This window comes from Quercus robur, chromosome 5, assembly GCF_932294415.1.
Source record: "Quercus robur chromosome 5, dhQueRobu3.1, whole genome shotgun sequence".
Classification (NCBI taxonomy): Eukaryota; Viridiplantae; Streptophyta; class Magnoliopsida; order Fagales; family Fagaceae; genus Quercus; species Quercus robur.
The window spans coordinates 25,280,773-25,306,975 of record NC_065538.1 but is presented as its reverse complement, the minus strand read 5'-3'; the positions used below and the strand labels follow the sequence as shown (position 1 = coordinate 25,306,975).

The window sequence follows — 26,203 nt, the reverse complement described above, 5'->3', positions numbered from 1 at the left end:
ATTGGTTTTTCTTGATTGGGAGGAACACTACGTCAATGTATCCCAACAGGTGCTTCCCCGCGTTCTTTCTAACCATTGCCCTCTTTTGTTGGAAGCTGGTGTTGTTCGGCGTAGTCGAAGTGCCTTTAAATTTGAAAATATGTGGTTGAAGGTAGAGGGTTTTGTTGATAGAGTAAAGCATTGGTGGGATGGATACAGTTTTGCGGGCTCTCCAAGCTTCATTTTGGCTCAAAAATTAAAGGCTCTGAAAGAAGATTTTAAAAAAAATGGAACAGGGAGGAGTTTGGTGCTTTGGCTTTCAAAAAGAACTTGCTGACTGAGCTGATGGGTTTAGATGCGAGAGAGGAGTTGGTGGGTCTTTCAAACGAGGATCAGATCCATCACCTACAAATCAAAGGTGACATTGATCCATTGGCTTCTCTTGAGGAGATTTCCTGGAGGCAAAAGTCTCAGGCCTTGTATGTGAAGGAGGGCGATAATAATACTCGGTTCTTTCACAGATTAGCAAACTCTCATAGAAATGATAATCAAATTAAAAGGATTGAGGTGGATGGTATTCTTTATGAGGATGAGCCTGATGTTCGCTCTCAATTAGTTCTTTTCTATCAAGGACTATTTAAGGAAACTGAGGTGGGGCGTCCCACCATGGATGGGTTAGATTTTGCTTGTATCGAAGAGGGTGAGCAGTTATCGCTAGAGAAGGAGTTCACGAAGGAGGAAGTGACCCAGGTTTTAAAGGAGATGGAGGGGGATAAAGCCCCTGGTCCTGATGGTTTTACCATAGCTTTTTTCCACATTTGTTGGAGTGTGGTGGAAAAGGAAGTTATGGATTTTTTCGCTCATTTTCACAGACACTCTGGGTTTGAAAGGTCTATGAATACTTCATTTATCACTTTAATTCCTAAGAAGTGTAATGCCGTTAACATCAAGGATTTTCATCCCATCAGTTTGGTGAGTAGCTTGTACAAGTTGCTGTCTAAGGTCTTGGCTAAATAGGTTGAGGGTGGTTTTGGACAAGCTCATATCTGAGACTCAAAATGCGTTTGTTGGCGGAAGGCAGATTCTGGATTCAATGCTTATTGCAAATGAATGCCTGGATAGCAGGTTGAAGAGTAGAAGTCCGAGGTGGTATGCAAGCTTGATATTGAAAAAGTTTATGACCATGTGAACTGGGAGGCCTTGTTTTATTTGTTGGACCGGATGGGTTTTGGGATGAAATGGAGGGGGTGGATTAAGGCTTGTGTTACGTCTGTCTGTTTTTCTATCCTGGTAAATGGATCCCCTGAAGGTTTTTTTGGATGCTCACGTGAATTGAGACAAGGGGATCCACTATCCCCGCTATTGTTTCTCTTGATAATGGAGGTTCTAAGTAGGCTCTTGAAGAAAACAGAGGAGTGTAATCTTATTCGGGGATTCCATGTGGGAGATGTGAACATTGTTGGTGTGCGTATCTCCCATCTGCTATTTGCTTATGACACTATCTTATTTTGTGATGCCTCTAGGGAACAGTTGTTATCCATAAGGTTGGTGTTGTCTTGTTTTCAGGCTTTTACGGGGTTGAAGGTCGATATCGGGAAAAGTGAGATCGTTCCCATTGGGGAGGTGAATAATATAGTTGCTTTGGCTAATATTCTTCACTGTAAAGTGGGCAGGTTACCTATGAAATATTTAGGAATGCTGTTTTTTAAGTCAGCTGCGATTTGGAATCCTATTTTGGAGAAAATGGAGAAGAAGCTATCTGGGTGGAAGCGTCTCTATTTATCTAAAGGTGGTAGGCTCATGCTAATAAACAGTACTCTCTCAAGTCTCCCAACGTACTATTTATCTCTCTTTACTATTCCTAAAGCTGTGGCAGCTAGATTGGAAAGTATTTAGAGAAATTTTCTATGCGGGTCTTCTAAGGGGAGTTTCAAGTATCCATTGGTGGCTTGGGATAAGGTGTGTTCTCCCGTTGAGAGGGGCAGTTTGGGGATAAGAAGTGTGGTGTCATTTAATCAAGCGCTTTAAGGGAATTGGCTGTGGAGATTTGATCATAAAGCTACCCATCTCTAGTGGAGAGTTATCTCCACAAAATATGGTGAGGGTCATGGGGGGTGGTGCACTAAAGTCTGCAGGAGGGCTCATGGGTGTAGTCTTTGGAGAAGCATTTATGAAGGGTGTGAGAGTTTTTCAAAGCATCTATCCTTTGCAGTGGGAGATGGAACTCGTATCTGCTTTTGGAATGATAGGTGGATTGGTGAGAATTCTTTGAAAGATCGCTATCCTGAGCTTTATGCATGTTCAACGGTCAAGGATGCTTGCATCTCTGAGGTTTTGTGGGCTCCAGAAGGAGGTACTGTTAGAGTGTGGAATTTAAGGTTTTATAGAGCGTTTGAAGATTGGGAGTTGGATGCTTCTTATTCTCTATTTCAGCTTATCCAACCTCGAATTCCTCGGGGTGTTAGGAGAGATACCCTTTGCTGGAGGCTAAAAAGGGATGGAAAGTTCAACACCCGGTCTTACTACCATGAGATTCGGGGTGCCTCGAATTCTTTATTTCCTTGGAAGGGTGTTTGGAAACCAAAGATTCCTAAGCGCGTGGCATTCTTTCTGTGGATTGCTGCACATGGTCGGATCCTTACTTTGGATAATCTAATGCTTAAGAGTCGCCCTTTGGCTAATTGGTGTTGTATGTGTTGCTGTGATGGGGAGTCGGTAGACCACCTTATTCTTCATTGTCCTGTTACTCATTTTCTATGGGCTTTCATGCTTCAGGTTTTTGGTATTCATTGGGTTATGTCAGGTTCGGTGGCGGGTTTGTTATCTAGTTGGCATCAGTGGCTTGGGAAGGATAATTCGAAGATTTGGGATTTGGTTCCAGGGTGCTTAATGTGGATTGTGTGGTTGGAGCGAAATCGTCGATCTTTTGAAGATAAAGAGAAAACGATGGAGGAGTTAAAGATTTTATGCCAACGCAGTCTGATGGAGTGGTCTCGTTGTTGGGGTTTTACTGAGTGTTCTTCTCTCTCTGAGTTTATGCCTTCCCTTAGCTTAGTTTCTTGACATCTCTCTTGCTGTTGTGTTGTGTTGTGTTGTTGTTCATCATCATGAACATCTTGTAATTCTCATTTATTTTTTTCCCTCTTTAATATAAGTTTTTTGATTACCTATACAAAAAAAAAAAAAGTAATAATGTCTAGATTCTTTTTTAAGAGGTAAACTTTTTTCCTTCTTTTTTGAATAAGACAGACTTTATTAAAAATATGAACATCACCCTGCACACAAGTACATGCAATGAGAACACATAACACGTAATGTGGTATATGGGGTTTGAAAATCAAGTAACCTGGCAATAAGAACAATGAGAGGGACACAATGAAAAGATATGAAGAGTAAAAGGCGACGGTGAGCTTCGGAGAAGCGGTTAGAGTGGCAAAGTGCGTGAATGATGGTTTTGATGTTAAGAGAGTTTGGTTGGTATCCTCGGAGGTAGAGGCAATCTGAAGCACCACATCAACATTGCGGTCTTTGGTGCAAAGTCTAGGAATCATTTTGGTCCAGTATGACCGGTTGAATATTTCTCGTTTGTCGTCTTAAATTCTTAATACGTCTTCTTCAATTAAAGAAATTGAACAAATGAACCTAAGTTAAAACTGTAAAACAATCAAAGAAATTTAGAGACATTTGATTTACAGCTTATTGCCTTTTTCAAATAACCTTCAACAGCTTTAGGGTGCTATCTTTAGAAGCAGCTGCCACAGTAATATCTTCAGCACCTGTATATACAGAACAACTTTAACACTGAAGCCTTGACCATTAGTTTAACTAGCTTATAACCCGCACAATGTGCAGCATACTTTTATTTATTACAAAAGACATGATAATTGAAAATATAAACATTTTTTCATTAAGATAATACCAAAAAAAGAAAATCAAATTTAATCCAAATTTATTACATAAATCCAGAGTCTTTCATAGAGACTTCCAAATTTAATCTTGAAATTTCATGGTCGGTCAACAAAATTTTAAATAGACCTTTTAGAAATATATTTAGAAAATTTGTATTCCTTTACCACCCATGCACTCAAGCAAAAAGAAAGTGTTTTTTTTTTTTTTACTCTAATAATTTTTTATTCAAAACATGTTCCAAAGGTCCAAAAGAGTATCAAAATAAAATTATGCCAGTCCAAGAGAGATTATAGTTGTCTTTGTTTTTTGTAGAAGCAAATATAGGTGACTTCGACAAACAATAATTAATAATTAAGATATTATGATACTCAAATCCTGTAGTATTAATTCATGAAATGCATCAAACTATAGTAGTAAATAGTCTCACAAAATTCTACACCAAGGGAAAATGTAGAGCAACAAACAAAGAAATACAGGATAAAAAAAATTCATTCAGTTTCACCTAAATGCAGACCATTGATCCAAGAAATTTAAGAATGTTATCAGATTGTCTAAGAAAAACTTTCCCTGTATTGTAATAAAGAAACACATTAGAGCACAATTAGTTATAATCAGGGATCAAAATTAAAGATAATATTCAGGATATATATTCTAACTACAATGAAATTCTAGCAATAGCATAATACAATTTAATTGAGTGTTGAAATCAACCAACTTCAGACTTTAATTGTATAAACATTATATCATAACAATTCTAAAATATTTTAACTTTCACAGGTTTGTGTCATTTGTATTTTCTAAATGTTGATGGACTTTTTTGTTTCCAGCAATGATTGATGCTTTAATTAATTGGCGCCTCAAGAAATAGCATAATATATGCATATTGGCCATATCTTTGAAGCAACTAAATCAAACATAAGTATAGGTAGTGATAGGCTACAAACTAAATGACCCATTGTGATAGGAATTAATTAATTAGTCAAGTTATTAATTAATCAATTTATTATGCAAACGTGTGGTAGCACACGTTTGCTTGAACAGAGTTTGCTCAAAACTTGTGCAACTTGTGAACACTTTGACGGCTCTTAAATTGATCTTTTTAATGTCTAGGGTTATGAGAAAAAAAAGCCCAAAGACACATTCACGGATCCCAAGAAAATCATATTGAAATTCTGAAAATCTTAAACCTCGACAGATAGCAGGTGTCGAGCAGCTGTCGAGAAGGTGTCGAGCACACCTAATGAAGAATAGCTTCCTTAAGCTCGATAGATGCAGCTGTTGAGCCAACTGTCGAGCTTTAATGATTTTGCACTCTGAACTTGTTTTCTTGAACAGACTTGAAAGCTTCAATACTTGATCTTGAAACAAAATTTCTTGAAATATTTAAAACATCATAAATCTACTCAAATACAAGTAAAATGCGTTTGCCAAAAGATAAGTCAAATACATAAAATCATAACATATGTTCTTAACAAGTGAAACACATATGTCCTAACAATCTCCCCCTTTGACAATCCGTGACAAAACCACAACAAACAAATGAACATATGAGAGAAGTCATAAATCACTCAACTCATATTCACTTGTTGTATACAATAAAATCTATCATAACACAAATTCTTGAAAAACTTTGCAAGAAGAGAGTTTATGACAAATAGACTTTGACAACCTATATTTCTGAAACACTTTAAACAAAACTCATCAAGGCATCTTTGTGTGAAACAGAAATAATAGATTGCATATAAGTATAAGAAACATGTGTATAAAGAGAGAAAAGAAACAACACGTGTGAGATAAAGAGTGAAACACATACATCATTATCTAATATAGAAACAACACATGATGTATGTAAATGGTTACAAAACCAAAAGATACACAACACAAAAAATATATCAATATCAATGTGTATCAAACTAACTCTCTCCTTAAGTTAGTTACAACAAAAACTTTCTTCCCTTTAACATGAAGTTCTCCCCCTAAGTCTATTACTCCCCCTAAGGAAAAGACATTCAATTCTCAAATTTCTCCTCCTTTTTGACACGATTGTCAAAGGACATAAAAAGCCAAAAGACATGACGGAGACAAACAGAAAACTGACATAGAGGGAACAAGGAGAACAAGGAACCATAGACCTACAAGAAAAAGAAAAACAAGATGCTATGGACACAAAGATAATCAAAAATATGCAAAACATGTGAAAAATAATGCATGCAAGAGGATCTCGATCGATCGAGAGGTGGTGAGACAGGTGTCGAGCATAATAGACGTTGACAGATGCAGCTGTTGAGGATCTGTCGAGGGACAAATCAACAAAAGGTTAAAAAGATCTTGATCAATCCACTAAGCGTCGAGAAGCTATAGAGGAGACAGGAGCTTTCTCGATCGATCCACTAGGTGTCGAGAAGCTATCAAGATTGCGATTAGAAAAAGCTGAAGAAGCTCAACAGACAGCTAGGTATTGAGGAGGTGACGAGCCAGCTTTTAAAAACAATTTTTTGAGATGTGAAAAACACAAACATGAATGCAATCCAACATCCAGCTTTTAAAAACAATTTTTTGAGATGTGAAAAATACAAACATGAATGCAATCCAACATGCAACTCAACCAACGATCCAATCAACATATTAGGCTCTCAAAAACATCTCTCAAATGAAAAAATTAAGCACATGCATCTTTAAAAACACACACATACTAAACAGTCTAACCAATTTTATATTTCAAAATAAGTTCAGACAGTTTAGTAAGCATACATCAACACATGTAAAACCTTGTGATGGCCAGATCACATTGTACCTGCACATGTATCAAGAATAACAAAGAATATTGCGTGTTGTGTGTGAAAAACATCGCAATATTGCATAAGTGTATGCATGTTATGACGATTTGAGATATGAGAAAATCTTTAACTCACACACAATCATAACTGTTTGATGGGGACTATCACCTTTGAGGTACATCTTATAACTCCCACTTCTTTTAGAATACACGCTTGCAATCATATTTAAATCATTTTTTATCTTTTTGCTTTTGATTTTTTTTTCTTTGTATATTTTTCTTTTAAACATATCATGCATGGGCTTATAAAAGAGAGAAAAGAAATACCCAAAGATATTTGACATTCCAATTTTGCTATGTCTAAGCATGCAAATGTCATTGACACTGCACTTTTGCTATGCTAAAACATACAGGTGTCATATTATGATTGGCGGGCAACAATGGTGAGATGATTATTTATGCCTTTCTCTCAGGATTTTTTATTTCTTCCCATCAAAAAGAGTGATATGCGTGTTAAGTTTAAGAGACAACTTAATCATACTCATCACAAACATGAGCCACAAAACTCACTTGCTTAGTTGTGCATAGAGATACTCATCTAAGTTACAAGTGATACAAAGTTTAGAAGACTTTATTTCAATGACCATCCAAGGTACACAAGTACCAATGTACACAAAACACACACTGTTTTTGTATTTTCTTATTTTTCAAAAAAAAAAAATTTATATGAAAAACAAAACAAATAAAACTGAAAATAAACAAAAACATGTTAAACAAATAAAAAAGAAAGCATAAAACAAGATGCATATGCATGAAAGCGTGATAGAAGGGTGCAGATGCATGAAAGCATGATTTCAAAAGTAGATAAGAAATCAAGCAAAGAGAATCCTACTTTAGATAGAAAGAACTAAAGTAGAGGACAAACAGAAAAGACAATTAAGTCTTAGGATCCTTTATCACCTACACAACACGAGTCTTTGGCCGTGAAGATGAAAAGGCACGTGTCCTAGTATGACTACTATAGGACATAGAGGAATTAGAATTCCCCTGAAATTGAGTTAAAAATATCAAAACTTTTAATAACTCACTAAGAATAGATACAGAGCCTTTAGACAAAGGATGAGACCTATTTGACACTCGCTTATAAGGAAACAACTTGAAACAATTAGGACGAGTGTGACCGGAAGCATCACAATGATGACAAACATGAGTAGTTTTCAAACTACTATACTTTCTAGAAGGAGGTCTAACCTTAGAGGTTGACAAATTAGGACAATTTGGCCTAATATGACCAACAATATGACAATGATGACAAGTGGGGACAAATTCAGAATTTTCATTCTTCCTAAAAAGAGTTTTAGACATAGGTTTAGAAACTTCAGCGTTAACATCAGAATTTTTACATTTGTCTATCCTAGCAATATTAGCCTTCAATCCTACATTATTCATTTTAAATGGAGGAATATAAAAATCATTTTCTTTTGAGTTAGGCTCAACAAGAAGTTTGGCACTAATTAATTTTTCAACTTCAGTTTTAGATTCAACTAGTTGCTCTTCCAAACTTTTAATTTTGTCCACCTGAGATGAAATTTGATTTTTAAAATTCTCATTCAAATTTTTGGCTTCATCCAATTTTGCAATCAAATCATCTTTTTCAAGCTTGACCTTTTTAATTTTAGCTTTTAATTTTGCAGAATATTCAAGAGATTTCATACAAAAATTATAAACCTTGCAATAGGCATCTTGAATATCATCATCGTCATTCAACATAAGATCATGCAAATCAAAACAATCAAGAGTTTCCATGACAACAGGGGTCAATGGATCACACAGCAAAGATTAACCTTAATCAGAGTGTGCCTGCTCTGATACCACTTGATAGACCACAAACTGAATGACCCCTTGTGATAGAAATTAATTAATTAATTAGCCAAATTATTAATTAATCAATTTATCATGCAAACGCGTGGTAGCACAAACAAATCACTAATAAACTAAATAGACATCGGAAAATAAATAACACGGTGATTTGTTTACGAATGGGGAAAACCTAACGACAAAAACCCCATCGGGTGATTTTCAGATCACCACTCCCGAAACTTCACTATTATCACAACAAACAGTTACAAGTAAAAGAATCTCAGTACCTTACCAACCTACAGTTGAACCCTTACCCCAATACCCAATTGGACTTGTTCTGTATTGACAGTTCTCTTTTCTGATGCATGACTCCCAGTACGTGACTAACCAATTGCGTGGATCCCAGTACGCGACTTCAATCACCAACTAAGAAGGTTGTTGGTTACAAAGTTCTTCAATTCATTCAAACGATGAAGATCAAGAAGATGCTTGGTCACAAAATCCTACGGTGCACATACACAACAACTTCTTCAAGAAAAAGAGATGAACTAAGGTAAGAATTTCGTCTTCGGTCACAATTTACTTGAACAGAGTTTGCTCAAAACTTATGCAACTTGTGAATACTTTGACGGCCCTTAAACTGATCCTTTTATATGTCTAAGGTTATGAGAAAAGAAAACCCAAAGACACATTCACGGATCCCAAGAAAATCAGATTGAAATTCTGAAAATCTTAAACCTCGACAGATAGTAGGTGTTGAGCAGCTGTCGAGAAGGTATCGAGCACACCGAATGAAGAACAACTTCCTTAAGCTCGATAAATGTAGCTATCGAGCCAGCTGTCGAGTTTTAATGATTTTGCACTTTGAACTTGTTTTCTTGAACAGACTTGAAAATTTCAATACTTGATCTCGAAACAAGGTTTCTTGAAGTATATAAAACATCCTAAATCTACCCAAATACAAATAAAGTACGTTTTGTCAAAGGATAAGCCAATCACATAAAATCTTGACATATGTTCTTAACAAGTGAAACACATATGTCCTAACAGATGGAACTCTAGTAGAAGATGGTTCCAATTGTTCCCATGATCATTCTCCTATTTTTCGTAGCTAGTGTAGGATCATTTCTAATACACATTTTGGAAATTATTTCGTCTTTCATGCCATTTTCTTTTGGTTCTCTATTCAATTCGAAATGAATCTGTTTGACTGCCAAATGTATATTGAACAATATATAAGAAAACCTTGAATAAAAGAAAATTGCATTAGCTCACATTTAAAAAAAAAAAAAAGGGTTGATTTATGAATCCAAAATCTTCTCAACTACATTACCACCAACAAATCATTTCACTTGTCCTTACTAAATTTGCTTGCAAATACGTAAATTGACTGCTTACAAATAAAGAAAATATACATTGCTACATCTCTGTGATATAAAAGACACAATAACCAACATCTTGAGTTATTTTTGTTACAGTACAACATTATGGGAAAACAATGCACTTCAAAAAACTAAAAAAAATGGCATAATCTTTAATGGGAGGTTGTAGGCATCAAGACCTATTATAAAAATATGAAGAATGGAAGTATTTGCCTATTTTAAAAATACTAAACATTGATATATGAAACAGCAAATGAGTTCCACTAACCATTACATATATCATGAATTCCATCCAACACATGATAAACATTATTAATTTAGCCAACTTTGAAAGCAAAACAATATATATATATATATATATGAATAAAAATTCTACTTTGATTTTAGTTTAATTTTTTAGTTTTGTTTTAGACCTACTATCATATAGTATATCTTCAATTTGTTATGCCTTCCAAAAAGAAAAAAAGAATAATATTATTACATCAAAACCAAAATAATCAGATTGGCTAAAGAAACAATATATTTTTCTAAAATCTTATAGTTGAAGATAATAATTCTTTACCACAAATTGGCAGGACTAATACAAATATTTATGCATGTGCACATTTATATACCTTGCTGCCCCTTTTTTTAACTATGCCAAAATTCCAATGAGATAATTATGATAAATCTTTAATCATCTCAAAACAGAATAAAAGTACTTACAAAGCATGCCCTTTAAAAAATTCCAAGGCATAGGTAGGAGCTTTCGCTGTGAATGACCTCAAGCTATGTATCCACACCCAATTTTGTGTCCCGCCTTAGCCGTGGGAAATTTTAGACCAACTCTGAAAAAAAAAAAAAAACAATTCAAGTTCTATTTTGTCAACCCACAAATTAGCGAACAATATTTTTTAAAGGGCAATCTTTGAAAGAAAAAACATATTATCACCAAAACTAATCAAAGACGTAAATGTGTTTGCGAAATTGATTGACCAATTGCAATTTCTATAAGCTTTTATTAAAAAGATAAATTGCACATACAAATGTGACCTATAGAAACTAAAGCAATAGAAATCCAAATATAAAAATCAAAACCCTCAAATGGAAATCTCAACACATAAAAGTAAAACACATGAGAGCTACATTACCCTCACACCAATCTTTCCTGTAAGGAGGTTTAAAATATTTTCACTATTGTTAATGCCCCATCATAACAAGATTAATTTTTTCAAGATTCTTCTATTTTAAAAATCATTATGAAGTTTCATCTCTTTAAATTTTATTTAAGAGACATTTAACACTGCATGACTATGAGAAATTTCATCAAATGTATGGCATGCAGCATTGACCAAAAAAAAAAAAAAAAATGTTATTCTAGACAGATTGGGTCTCAGATTGGACTGGTAAAAAAAAAAAAAAAAAACTATGTGACAAATTGGGGAAAAAACAGATAAAAGAACTTGAAAATAGAACTGTGTGTTACAAATTGGGGAAAAGGTGCTCAAAGAACTTGAAAATAATGGGTAAAAAAAGAACATACAAAAAAAAAAAAAAAAGTTTCAATAAAGATTTATAAATTATTTAAAAACAAAAAAAAAAAAAAAAACATTATCATCCAGTGTCCTCTGTTTACAGCAGCGTGAATATACTCAAATACCCAAAACTAAACCATTCTAATCTAGAGTCCTTAATAAAATCCAAACTTACCCAAATGAAAAACAATCCAACCAAAAGAACCAAATCTAAAGCATATCTAATCCACAAATTTTTTAAAAGAAATTAAAATATATAAAAAAAATTACCGTCGGCCTTATAGAATAATATCTAAAAATCCCTTAATAGTAAAAGGTAAAGGGATCTGGATCCGGATCCGGATCCATTGGATTGCCCAACAGAGTCATAATCGGTGTGTGTGGGTTTTGAGTTTGACCCATGGTGATAGAGTCCTAAACCAAAACACAATACAATTCCACAATAGTACACCCACCAAGTAGCACCGATTCTGGCTGGGTTAGAATGGGAAAAAAGACAAAAAAACTAAGGGGAAAAAACAAAAACAATAAACCCATCTACTTTTCAATAAGGGTGAAAGAAAAACCCTAGAAAGTTCAGAGAAAAAAATAAAGAGACTAAACAGCTGGCTTTTCTTATTTTTGAAAAATTGAAAAAGAAAAGCATCAGTAAGAAGTTCCAGGGAAAAATCAATGCGTACCTTCCAAATACACTATTGAAGAGAGAGGATGGGGCAGCAAACGAACAGAGCAAAGAAGGGATGGGACAGAGAACAAACGGAGCAGCAATTTCCGTCTCTTTCTCTTTCTACGTATAGCAAGCTTTTTTTTTTTTTTTTTTTTTTTAAATAACAGCAAGCCTTTTGATTACACAGTTAGTTTTCTTTTTTATACTAAGAGACTATTAAACTGTGTTACGGCGTTGCTAAACAGTAAAAGGTTTCGTTTTTTAATTGAGAACGTGGCTGAAAGTTAGATGACCTTTTTTCCTACATGGCAGCACTGCCTTAATTGTAGGAAAAGGCTTCTTCTATTTGGCAGGTTTAAATAAATGAACCATAAAAAATAAAAACATTTGAAGGTTGAGTAACACCAAACTCAAGTTTAATAACATAATTTAGCACTGCTACTTCATTTTGTATATAAGTGATCAATAAAAAGGAACATAGTGGTTATAATGAAGGTCATTCATATTAAAATTGAGTATATATACTTTGGACAATGAAATAAAATTAGGCATTATATTAATGAACTAATTTATGGAAAGAAAAAAATTATAAAACTACATATCCAATCATTTTGACAGTAAACGAACTATTTTAGAATTAGTACCTATAATTTTAAGAATTAAGATACATACTTTGGCATTATAGGTATTCCACTACTATCAATTATTACACCAAGACCCACAAACACCTGTAGGGAAAAATGATGGAGACCATAAACCATATGTAAAAACTCAGCTTGAAATTGCAATGAACAATTTTAGAATCATCATAAATTCAAATTCAAATTCCCTCAAAATCAAAACAATATAATCTTTGAGGTAGACTGAATTAAAAACCTCAGAAATACAAATTAGGCAAACTGGTTAGAAAACATAGCCAAAACAGAAAAACAAAAGAAAAGAGAATCCTAACTATATATTTTGCTAATCAAAGATGCACAATAGGATCCTTTATTTATATATTTTAATTGAGTCATGTGAGTTTAAGCGTAAAGAGCACTACAATATTTAGACATACAAAACCTAAGAAATCACCCTATACTGAGCTAGTCAAAAGCATTGAAGTAAGTATCTTAATTCTAGTAAGTTTACTCTAAAAAGATATTTATGTAAAACTACTATTGGTACACTTTCCATGTTGTTTTCATTTATATTCTAGCCCTTAAAAGTATAAGGGGGTGGCTGTGGTTTGGAGGTCTTCCTTTAGGCATATTTCAAACATATTACTGGGGAAAAAATGGATCAAAGATATAGTAACTGGCATCATACAGCTATGGGCTACCCTTTGCTTTCTCTTTTGTAGGCATCTATTTTATGAGTCAATAGTGCAATCATCTTAATGGTATTATATTTTCTAAACAATATAATACTAAGGAAATAAAATGCAGGTCTATAAGACATGTTTTCAAACACGTATCATGCCAAAGAACTCAGTCAACAGTCATGCAAACACTGTTAACACACTTAAGATAAATCTATTGTATATTAATTAGAAGCCCAACTATTAAAACAATCTAAATATTATAGCCTTTGAATTATAAGTCTAGAGTACCCTAAAAAAACAAATCCAAATATTCCAAGCAAAACCAAATCATTTCAAAGGCTGCAGAATGAAGAAGTAACTGAATTAAAAAACAGAGGAGAAAAAATAAATAAATAAATTGAAGATTTTGGTAATCTAACAATCAATTAAGATAAACAATCTTTCTCAAAAAGAAAGAAAGAAAGAAAGATAAACAGTATACATAAACCATATCGTTTGAGATCAATGCATGTCACTATTTGAAGGCCAAAGAGGTATTCTGTATTAAGTGTGATTCAATAACATAAATTAATAACCACCAGAAAACTAATCTTCATGATCATGTGCATGGCAGTATACACTAAAAAAAGGCATTGAAAAATATTTTAAAATAAGATCAGTGCGAAAAGGTATTTAACAGAAGTCATAGTAAGTCCTAAACACAAATACAAAAAAGTACAGTGTCTCATATAAGAAAGGTGAAGTCCTAAAAAAGTAATAAAGCCTATGTTAGTGACAGATTGCCTACCAACTTTTCGCTTGATAACATAAATCAAATTACATAATTGCATCATCCCAAAACGCATCAAAATTTAGCCAAAATGCATTATATTTATATGTTTATTGCATAAGGTAGTTGCTTTAATTTATAGGATAAACACGGTTCAAATTTCCCCTCTCCATTGTTGTAAAAAAGTTTCCCAATTATATTTTTTGAGAACCTATATAAAGATAGACTTTTTCATTCAAAATTAAAAGCTTTAATTCTAACTTATCATCAAACATAATCATAGGCACTAAACAATACTGGTAATTGCATATTAAAATACAAAAACATATGAATAGCTTTGACAATACAATTACCAAAAAATCTGATGGTATTGAAAACAAATTCAAAGAAAGAGAACAGTTTTAAATCCACTCATTTTTGGAAAACTTAAAGCCCAAACTTATACCAATTGAAATACATAAATTCGCTAAAAATAAAATCTTATCTACCGATGAAGTAACATGAGATCTTGTAGCATTCATCAACAATTAGAAGATTTAGCAGGTTGTAGCCAATAGTGGAATTTAGAGTTTCTTTTACAAATTGAGATGATCACTATTCAAAGAAAGAGAATAGTTTTTCACCCTCTCATATTGGTAATAATTAAAACCCAAACTTTTACCAAATGAAAACCATAAATTCACAAAAAAGAAAATCCTATCCACCAATGAAAATAGAAAAAAAAACGGGCTTTGTAATAAGCATCATTAGCAACAATGCTGATGAAGACACAAAAAAAGAGTATATAAAAAATACTTAGATTAACAACTTTATGTGTTATATCATACATTTACCAACAGTAAATTAGGACAAAGTACTGTACCTCCTCTATCAAAATTATCCGTTGACTGCATATGAGTAACCTGCATGCAAAATTTCCTTAGCAACCGAAAAGAACAAAGGATTTTAGTCAATTTGAGATGTCTAATCTCCTTAATGAGAGAAAAGAGATAGTGCTGGTTTAATTTTTCTAATGATCTTTATTTCTACACTTTTCCATATAAAATACAGCCATGATATGGATTACATCCAATTGAAAATAATTCAAATAGCAAACTAATTAGAATTAAAATAGCCGAAACAATTGGCTAATGAGATAATAACATCCTAATGAGTAATGACAACCAACATAATCACCTAATCTATTCTACAAAATAAAATGAGTTTATTTCAAATCCAACTACTACTAAGTAAAGGTCCAATTCTCCAATTCACTCTATAATAGTAAAGGAGAAGAAGATTAAGAAATAAAATCCAAAGCAGTACAACTGAAAGGGAAGAAAGAAAGAAATCAGTTTTACCAATAGTGGTTTCGCTGGCTAACCAGTGGTGGCAGGCTAGTGAAGGCAGGCCCCTGTTCTTTCAAGCGTCACTGGGTTTCTTACCGCAGAGGAAAAAGAGCATAACCAAAAAAGGGAAAAATTGAAGAGAAGAAACAGTATATAAGAAGGCAGATAGAGTGGTTACATACTGAACCGGTGTGGATTTTTAAAAGTTAACATTTGTAAAAACTTATCTTTCAAAATTTTGGGTACTCGTTCTAATGCAATGCCTCAATCACTATGATCTGTGAACTATAGCCTATGTATCGCAACTGCAGGGGAAAAAATTAAATTTTAATTTTAATTTTTTTAATAAAAAGCACTCAAATAACTTGACAAAAACGAACAAAGAGAACATTAGAAACAAAAACATAGAAAGAAGGAATGAAATAAATACCAATTGTAATAAAAAAACAACATAAACAAAAAGTCATGCATGTTGATTTTAAACAGATACCCAAAACGAATGCAACCCAAATAGGCAAAAACAAAACAAAACAAAATATGAAACTGAAATTCATGAAAGCAAAGGAACAAAACCCAGAAATTGAAAATTCCTAATAACAATTCAGTTAGAATTTGATACTAAACCCAGAAACTAAAAATTCCTAATAACAATTCATTTAGATTTTGATCTTCTAGGTTGTTTCCCTGATTTCAAATCCCTAAATTGATAGCAAACCTTAAGAAGACAATAGGGTAAGATCTAACCCGCCTATTTACATAAATTAAACAAAACTACTCCTAACCAAAAAACCTAAATCATAACCAATCAAACCAAAATACCTGAATCATAAATAATGCCCAAATGATTCTCCCAAAAAAGACCCCACTTAGAAACAAAACTTATGGGCAGCAGCCCTAATGGTGATGACAGAACTTGTATGGCACCCCTCAAATTTATCTTTCTGTCTCTCATGGTTATTCAGACTTACCGTCTCTCTATCGTCCTCTCTCCTTCTGTATTGGCTTATTCCAAACAGTTATTAAAAGAATCTTCAAACGATGTAACGATCATTCTCTTGTGTCTCTAATAATAAGACTTGCTTTTGTCATAAGTTCTGCAATTTGTGAACCTTGTTTAATACCGCAAGTTGAACTGTCTGTTACATTTATTGGTATTTGAAATCTTGAATGAGCTGTTCTCCCTCCAGGCAACAATAATGCAGCAATTCCAGATGTTGCAATTGCAATAACTATCTTCCCTTCTGAGCGCAATCGGCATATAATGGTTTTCCAAAGATAAGTCTTTCCAGTTCCTCCATGTCCATAAACAAAAAAGAAGCCACCTTTATTTTCTGAAACAGAATAAATTACTTCATCATATACCTTTCTTTGATCAGTATTAAGAGCAGAAAAAAGTTTAATATGTTCTGCTGCCAAAGAGTTTCTATCATAATCCAATTCTTCTTGTAATACTCTATTGTTACTTTGTCTGAGAAGTAATGTATTTGGATATGGTATTGACTCAAATTCATGCAAAGATCTGCCACTCTTTACCAAAATCTGTTCAATTTCACATAGTGCGTAGTTCTGTAATTGAGAGTCATCAAGATGTAGGTTGTCATATCGTAAAACTGTTCTTTGACGATGCAAAATGTCCTCAGATAACAACTGCCAATTTGAAATCCATAATTTATATGGATCTGCAACCTCACAAAAAATCAACATTGTGACAAAAAGTTCTCGTAGTTGTTTTCCTGAAGCCCAATACGATGCATGATTCAAAGCTTCGTGCCACTCTTTATCATCATCAAGCAAACCAAGTGCATAACATGTTGATCTGAAAGTTGGATATACAATATTATTTATAGTTCGTATTTCCTTAAATGATCTAGCTCCTTTAATAACATTAAGTAGCATCCGCAAATAAAACCGTTCTCCACTTGCAGGATGAGCATAATATATACGCCCAATACATCTTCCAGATTTTCTCAATTTCCATTCTTTGTCTTTTCTATGCCAAACCCATTTAGTAGGAAATTCAGAATAAGTCAATTCCCTTGCTTCTTCATACAATGCATTCGCTTTCATCCATTCTGTAAATTTGCTTTTTCCGATATCTGGCTTGTCCACAACATTATTTAAATAATCAGTATCTTCAAAAACAACTGGTTGTTCGTCCTCATTGTGAAAACTGAGTCTTCGAACAGCAGGCTCTCGATGGTGAATTGCAAATTCAAATATCCTCCAACATGCCTCTATGGCAGACACATATCTACAATTTAAATATGTCTTAACTTCATCAGTATCTGTCATATGTTGCATTCCAGTAGAAGAATCAACATGTAAATTTTCTTCAAGAATCAAAGTTGCACGATCAGGCCCTTTTGTTATATATTTAAATAAATACTTTATAGATCTTGAACGATTACACCACTCGACATTTATGTGTGCTTGAAATTTCACCAACAGATCAATATTATGTGGAACTATAAATCGATTATCAAGTCTGACCTGATTTCTTTCAACGAATCTTCCATTATTCCTTCTTCTATATACTGGGAAACCATCTTCATCAACAGTTGTTTGCGAACAAAATTTTTTAGGGAAGTGTTTTGTACATCTGTTTTCAATCATACAGCTTGCCCTTGAATTAATAGAACCGCAAGGACCATGGACCATATATTGTTTGACAGCTTCATAAAGTAAAGGTTCTTCATTGAAATCTGGAATTTCTGCTGAAATTATTCTATCAATTTCTGCTGCTGTAGGATGCTTGTCATCATGATGTAGAAAAAGTAAAATGTGTGCATGAGGTAACCCTCTTTTTTGATATTCAACAGTGTAGACAACTAGCACCAAAACAGTAAGTTAGTTACATTTGTATAGATTAATTATTAAGCCAAGTAAAGAAGGGAAAAATATTTTCAATATAAAGTTTAGAATACCTGCAATTACTTTCCCAAAGTGTTGGCCATGCTTTAAATCATTTAAGAGTTGATCAAGCTTTATCTTGAACACTCTTGCAACCACATCAGGCCGATCTTCTACTTTCTGTCCAGGTTTCCTAGATAGGAAAAGATCAATTTCTGGCCATTTTGTGTTGCATGTGAAGGTAATAAAAAGGTCCGGATAACCTGCCCATCTACAGATCGCCATTGCATCTTGATAGTTTTCAATCATATACCTTGGACTTCCAGTGAAACTTGAAGGTAGAACAAATCTTTTGCCTGAAGATGCAGGGGTGGTATCTCCTCTCATAACTGCATCTTTCAATCCTTTATACAATTCTATCCTTAATTTGTCTTGGTTCTCTTTTACCCACATAAGCCTGATTTCTTCTATACATGTGTAGGCATCTACATTAAATTGTTGAAACAATCTACCACCATATATCAGTGTATGTCCCTCATGTTCACGTTCTTGCAATCGATATGCATAGTATTCTCTCATTGTAACAGAATCAGTTGTATCAGTTCTGATTCCATCTACATTACTATACAAAATGCCGAGTCTAAAACCATCCTCACCATATGGGAACAAAAGGGGATATTGTAATGCCATGTATGAAGGATGCAACACATTAATACGTTGTAATCCTCCATCTTTTAATTCAACAATAATATCGCGATGTGCATTTTCAGCACCAATATCACCAACGATAATTGCTGCAATTTCTGAACATGTAGGCAGGTTATATTCTCTTCCATCTGTAGTTCGGGAGCCAATAAGACGTAATCTTAACTGGTGAACATCAGTATTAATGAAACGGTCTCTAGACATCCGAAATATCTTCACCAAAGTATTTGATTCATCAAACATTTGGACCAATGCTTTAACAATAGATGGATCAAGGTCACTATTAATTTGACCATTGCTAAAGACGTTCATTCTATGTTGAACTTCATTTTCAGTATCATAGAAATATAATTGTGCAAATTGTGGATCCTGACCATCATTAGGAAGAAGAGTTCCAATTCTATGATGGTTTTGGCCATTAAGTTTAAAAATGTAAGGGTGTCTTCCATCGTTAATTCTAGTATCTACTTTACCACCCATAGATGTCATTGCAAACATTGCATTATAAGTTCTGATTAGAGTTCTGAACGTTTTAGATCGATCACTACCAACAGGATCTAAAAGGTCATCTATAAGAGGAGGTGCTTTCCTAAGCAAAGGTAACTTAACCTTACCCTCCATACAACAGAGAGAAAATTTTGGGTTCCTAGGCCTCTTAGATTTGACTGTTCTCTCTTCATACCATAAAATTGATCCACAATGCACGCATACATAAGAAGGCGAGCCAAAATTCCAAGGTTCAGTAAATTTTCCTATAAGAATTTTAAAATATAAGAACAACAATAATAATGTAAACAAAAATGAATATCAATATTTTTTTTCCTTGTAAATTTAAGTTAAGTTATTTACTTGGAAATTCTTCACAATCACTCTCATTTTCTGATTCTTGGATTTCTTGAGGTATATCACAATTATTGAATCCATCTTCTACCAAAGTATCATCTGTACTTATGTTCATTCTAGTTTCTTCATAGGAATGTTCCATGTCAATATGAATATCTAATAATCAAATGTCAATTGAAAGTGTTATGTTCTAATTTTTATGAAGCAATGTTTAAAGTATTTATAAATCGAATGTGGCAGTAAGAGAAACGAACCTCTTGATGTATAAGAATCCATATTTGTACCAGGTGAATGCAACATAGAGCAGTCATGAGTTAATGCTGTTCTATTCTTCTTGTTTTTTTTCCTATTTTCAGCAATGACCATTTTCCTGGATTTCCTCGCCTGGGTAAACTTATTTTGTAAACTATTTTTCTTTTCATGCCATTTTCTGCCGGATCTTCTCTGAATCATTAGCATCTGTCTTCTTAATCGTGCTTGCTTTGCATTTTTCATATTTTTTAAAAGTCAAAAATGAGCTGCAACAAAATTAATTATAATTATTTAAATTTCAGAAAACATAGCAGGTTTATATAAATGAAATATATTAAAAATCCTTTATTTAATCAAATATTCCTTCCTCTTCAATTTTATATAAATGGAATCCCTGAAACTTTTCACTCACTATTATGTAATCTTCTATTCATAAGATAAATAAATAAAACTAAAGCATCTATAAGAACTCAATCCAAAACACTAAGATACACACAATAAAAATAAATAAGTAAACAAAATAAAAAAAATCTAACAACAACATTTAAAAAAGCCTCCCAATAAACTGAATCTAATAGTCTGAACAGTAAAAAAATTAAAAGAAACAAAGTCTTATAACTATTCTAGTAAATTAAAGACATATCAATAAGGAAATAACAAAAAAATTTACATTCAAAACTCAGTAATTGACATTAAAAACAAAACATTTTACTTATTAAAAATTACAAAATAAATTTACTCTTCAAACATTCAGATCTTAAATCATCTATTATACAAAACATAAACACAATCAGAAAAGAAAAGTGGAATCCTAACAAAAATCTCTTAAATGGAGAAAAAAATAATAATAATAATAAAAATGGAGAAAATTAGAACTCATATTTTTCGATTGAGATAAAAGAAGAACTCAAGTAATGGCTGTAACAACCATATATAAAAGAAAAGCCAATAGGAAGAACTCAAGAAATGGCTGTAACAACCATATATAAAAGAGAAGCCAATAGGAAGTAATAAAATCTTATAAGAAAACTATTATATACTTATTCAAAGCAGCCGAAAATATCAAAAGCTACAAACATTGAAAAAAAAAAAGGTTTAGAAACCAATCATTATTGAGCAACTATCATGTTTTAGACTGTCCCTAATGAATAAAAAAACAAATCATCTAATAAATTAGATTGTCTCTAATAACAGTAAATAATTAAAGATTATAACTTGAGGTCAAAACATTGAAAGAAAAAGAATAAATGTCCGGATTTTTATTCAAATTCAAATAACAAAAAATAGCGGTGAGGATGTGAAATAAGAACTGAAATTAATGATTATATAATCATCACAAATAGAAATTCAAATCCTTCAAAACCAACACAATGTAATCATTGAGCTACACTGAATAGTAAAATTTAACATAAACAAATAAGCAAAATTAATAATTAACCTCTAATTGATTCAGCAAATAATAACCAAAAACCCTTAATTGTGTATGATTCTAATAGAGCCATCTCAATCGACTCGGACATAGCTAAGACACTCAGACACTAATCAGTCTTAACATTGCAAGTAAAGTTGTGGCCCACTCTTAGAAGATATTTCTGCAGGGCGTAAGAGAATCAATTAAGATAGATAGTTCAGTTGCACACTGCTCTCTTAGTGTATTTGTAAATGTGATTTGTAGACATATAATTGTTCAACTTGAAGTATAATTATGACTGTTCTGCCTATTAAAGTTTCTCAACAAAGCAACAAAATAAAAGCATGACATATTTCAATATTAATGGTTTGAAAGTATATTTATGTTTTTGGTGAGCTAACAATAAATAATTAGATAAAGGAAACTCAATATTACATACCTATTTCTACACCCCCTGTTCTGCAGAATGTGATAACATGCACATGAAAGTATGTATGCAAGTTGCCATGTCACATCGTATTTATCAGAGGAAAAGTAAAACATGGTGTTCAATGGATTGTGATCCTTTGTAACAAAACGCTTTTCACTGCATGCACCTTAAAAACACACTGAAGCATCTCAAAAAAGTTGGCTGACCAAACAAAATGGCCCTTAATAGTATAACGTCACTCATCCCTCAATCTAACAACAGGTTATAATTTAGACTCAAGTATTAATAAGAATCAAGAGTTGGTGAAACTTGAAAATCAAGTGCATGATTTCCTATTCTTCAACACTTCAAGACTGGAGTGATTATTTATTCTTTCCACATTATATACTTTTAAAAATTTATTTATCATTTTCTTCCTTTTTTGATACAGTAATTGTTCTTTTCACATTATTGATTATTCTATACCTAACACATTTGTTCTGTTCACAACTTTATAAACCATTACGCATGCATCTTATAGGCATTTTATCGAACACTTCAAGTGCATAATTAAACCTGCTACTGTCAAGAACAACAGCATATTTTAATTCTGTCAAATTTTTACACCCGAATGCAATGGGTAGGACTAACTTCCCTTTCACAATCCAAACATTCATATGAAAATCTACTAACCCAAGTTTCGACTAATGGTAAATTAATTATTATGTATGAGCATGGAAATACCTTACTTTCATGCATGAAATGCATAAGAAGTCAATGAAATTTAGAGAAGATATAGGGCTTACCAATTGATAGAGAGCAACAAAAATTAATAAGGAATTAATATGCGTAAACAATTTGATGGAGGAAAAGGTTTATCCATGTGTGTCTAATCGAATGGAAGAATTTGTGATTTTCGATTTTCTTTTCCTATTCATTCTCCAAATTAAAACCAAAAACACTTAATTTGTGGTGGATGGAGGCTTACGGTGATGACTAAACTTGTGGTCGATCTCTTTGAACTCTGTGACTAACCGACTCTCTCTCTACCGTTCTCGGACTTTTGGCATCTAAACCTCGATTATCCAAAGCCAATTGTAAATACGCTAAAACTAAACCAAAATCAAACACAAAATTAATTAAATCCAAATACTCCCAAAAGTTTTTAGTTTTCTGAGAAACTAAATCAAATCAAAACCTAATGAAACCCAAATACCTAAATACAAATCAATCCAACCAAATTTCTCTAAACTCTCAAAACAGATCTAAAATATTCAGTAAATTGACGGAAACAGGGGAAATTTATCCCGAAATCACAGAGAAATTTCAAAACCGAAACAACAAAAACTCATAGAGAGAAGAAGAGCGAGAGGAAGAGAGAGAAGAACGTACCTGGAAAACTCAAAAGAGGATAGCGATCGTCGGGCAATCGAATCTCCAGTGTGGCGCAAGTTTTTTTTTTTTTTTTTTTTCCTAGCAGAGTTTGATGTGAAGAGATCGCATCTATCGCAGTATGGGTAGGGGTTTTTTAGAGAGAGAAAATATTAAGAAGAATGATGTGAAGAGGGTAGGGTTTTTTCCTTTTTCCCTTTCTCTGAATCGCAATATTAGGAAGATTTTTTAATTTCTACGGTTTTTTTTTTCCTTTAAAATTTTCTTTTTTTTAATATAAACAATTACAGGCAAACAGTATTAGTGTTTTGAAAACAATATAATCTATCGCTTTTTAAAGTTACAGATGTCTGAATTTTAAGTAGGGAGTTTTCCTATTTGTCATTCTCTCCTTAATTCTAGGAACTCATTTTCTCTCAGCTTCTGCTTTTATATATATATAGATATATATATATATATATATAGATTTCTATAAAGATTCCTTATAAACCTCAAATATTTACACACTCCATTAGAATATTGGCACATAATATTTTCTATAAATAATAGAATTAATATTTCTATATGCAAACACAATCTAATAACTGTCATAATTATTAGATTCTATATTTATAAATAAATAAATAAATTGTATTTGTTGAATTTTCTCATGCATTGCATAGATTACTGACTAGTTGTGTATGCTCACAAGTGACATAAGAGATTTAATACTTGAAAAGAAAAATTCTAGTCAGCCGTACGCCTAAGGCAGGGAATAGACTGCTGATAAAGTAGTTATCAGAGCTTGCATAAAGATGATAAACATGTCATACCACAACTTAGCAAAATATTGGAATGGAGACCACATACTTTATACAATCTACGATATTGTTTTTCTTGCTTTCTACTTTTTAAAACGCAAACTCGAAAATCTGGACCCATATAACTATAGAAGACTTTGCATAGACTTTGAAATTAGGACAGAGAAACTGAATAATAAACAGAGGATATATAGTAATAGGCCCCAAAAAAACCACCCCATAGACTGAGGTAGAAGTAGTACACAAACAAAAAAGAAGAGTCAAGCTTGGTGAAAATTTAAGGTGCTCAAATAAAAATAAGTTGAAGAAATATACAAGAACTTGAACCCTCAATATACTGAGACTATCAAAGAAGATTGACACTACCAAAGAAGATTGTACAAACAGAACTTACAACAGCTATATTGACAATACGAAAGAAGATTCCATAAACAAAACTTACAGCTGCAATTACTGAGCTGAACATTGTTAACCCATGCAAGATACAACTCCATATTACTTGCCAACTACAGTCAAACTGCAAAATTTTCTCCAAAAAATTAGTCAGTTTTAAGTTTTCAATATGAGGATAACAATATTAATTAGAGCATTAAATAAGACATATATGATCATTAATAGGATTTATAATTTTGTGATTCATAAAAAGTTTTATTGCAAAAAAAAGGAACTCAACCACACAAAAGTGCATAGGAGGAAACCTTCAAGAAATTTATAGAACTTTACAATGCCCAGAGAACAATAAAAAGATAGACCTAGCCCAAAGGAAAAAATCAGGTTACTATTGCTGGGTATTCAAAAATAAGACAATATGCTATGAAAAGAACTCCTAGAAATTATGTAGGGACTAAAAGTGATAAAGATCATATAGAAAAATGCTCACACAAACCAGCATCACTCTTATCGTTAGCACTAACAAGATCTATAGATATCAAGTTAATCTGAATAAACAGCCCATCTGACTTGGAGAAAGTATTAACATTGCTCATACAATGATTCTCCTCCACCACAATACTCTCCATGTTAACAAATAATATACCACAGCATGCAAATACACAATTTCCTACACCACCCCCCAACAACCCCACCCCCCCCCCCCCCCCCCCCCCCCCCCCCCCCCCCCCCCCCCCCCCAAAAAAATGACTCAGTGGCATCATTATCATATGCTGAAACTACAACTTTAGTGGTAATAAAAGTAATAGACTTGAACACAATTTAAAGTTCCATAGTCACTCAATATCTTAAGCAAAGTCCCAACGAAACATGTTAGGCTTTAGCACACCCACAATATCAAATCTATGAACAAAAAGTTTCATTAGCAAGAATTGACACATTGGTAAGAAACATGAGACCAATATAAAAGGTTTTGAATCTGAATTTGACAGAAACAGTTTTTGTTTTTCCATATCAGTAAGAAAGTGTAATGATAAATCACCTGTTCGAGAATAAATTTTAGCAACGCTTCAATCCTCAATAAGACTATAATGCACAAGTTGAAGTAAGTTGAATTTGAGTAAGTATTCTATAATCTAAGATATGGATGAAAGTGGCAACGGAATAGAATTGTAAAAGTCATTCATAGTCATAGAGCAAAATGCGCATCAGAAAAGATAACAACAAAATTTCAGAATTTAACAGCAAAAAGAAACATATATTATAACAACAAAAGACAGAGATGCAGGAGAGAGAGAGAGAGAGAGAGATGCAAATATAACAACAAAAGAAACAAAAGAGAGAGATACAATTATACATTTTTTGAATCGCTATCTTATGATGGGTGGTGTGTTGTGTTTCTAATACTATGCAATTATAGGGAAGTGTGTAGGGTAAAAATTAAATTACCCAGGCACAATACATATTATTTATATGATGTTTCTAATACATTATGACTAATTTTCCCCTAGCTTATATACAACTCATAACATGCTTAATTCAGGTTGGGCTAGCAAAAGCTATGACTAATACTTTTGCGTGTTCATTTGTTTCCCCCATAAATTATTGGGAGTTTTTAAAGTGATTGTTAATGCAAAGATAAGGAGTCTATCACTCCATTTTAC

The 26,203-nt window shown here is 32.9% G+C and overlaps 1 protein-coding gene and 1 long non-coding RNA gene across 6 annotated transcripts; both read right to left on the bottom strand.

The window, feature by feature from the left end:
- Window positions 1-3,542: 3,542 nt before the first annotated feature.
- LOC126725602 (uncharacterized) lies at window positions 3,543-15,707 on the bottom strand. 5 transcript variants are annotated; one of them, XR_007655514.1, is made up of 5 exons: window positions 15,500-15,707; window positions 15,022-15,061; window positions 10,612-10,733; window positions 4,391-4,455; window positions 3,543-3,755 (listed from the first exon to the last, which is right to left on the bottom strand). It is a non-coding gene; the product is annotated as an uncharacterized LOC126725602 (long non-coding RNA). The 5 variants fall into 5 exon arrangements; XR_007655512.1 differs by lacking the exon at window positions 4,391-4,455; XR_007655513.1 differs by lacking the exon at window positions 3,543-3,755 and having other exon boundaries at window positions 4,218-4,455.
- An 865-nt stretch (window positions 15,708-16,572) lies between these two features.
- LOC126728014 (uncharacterized) lies at window positions 16,573-25,168 on the bottom strand. The gene is made up of 5 exons (XM_050433898.1): window positions 25,036-25,168; window positions 19,892-20,041; window positions 18,412-19,794; window positions 16,631-18,315; window positions 16,573-16,581 (listed from the first exon to the last, which is right to left on the bottom strand). The coding sequence occupies exons 1-5, from the start codon at window positions 25,166-25,168 to the stop codon at window positions 16,573-16,575; spliced, it is 3,360 nt and encodes a 1,119-aa protein (XP_050289855.1).
- Window positions 25,169-26,203: the final 1,035 nt, after the last annotated feature.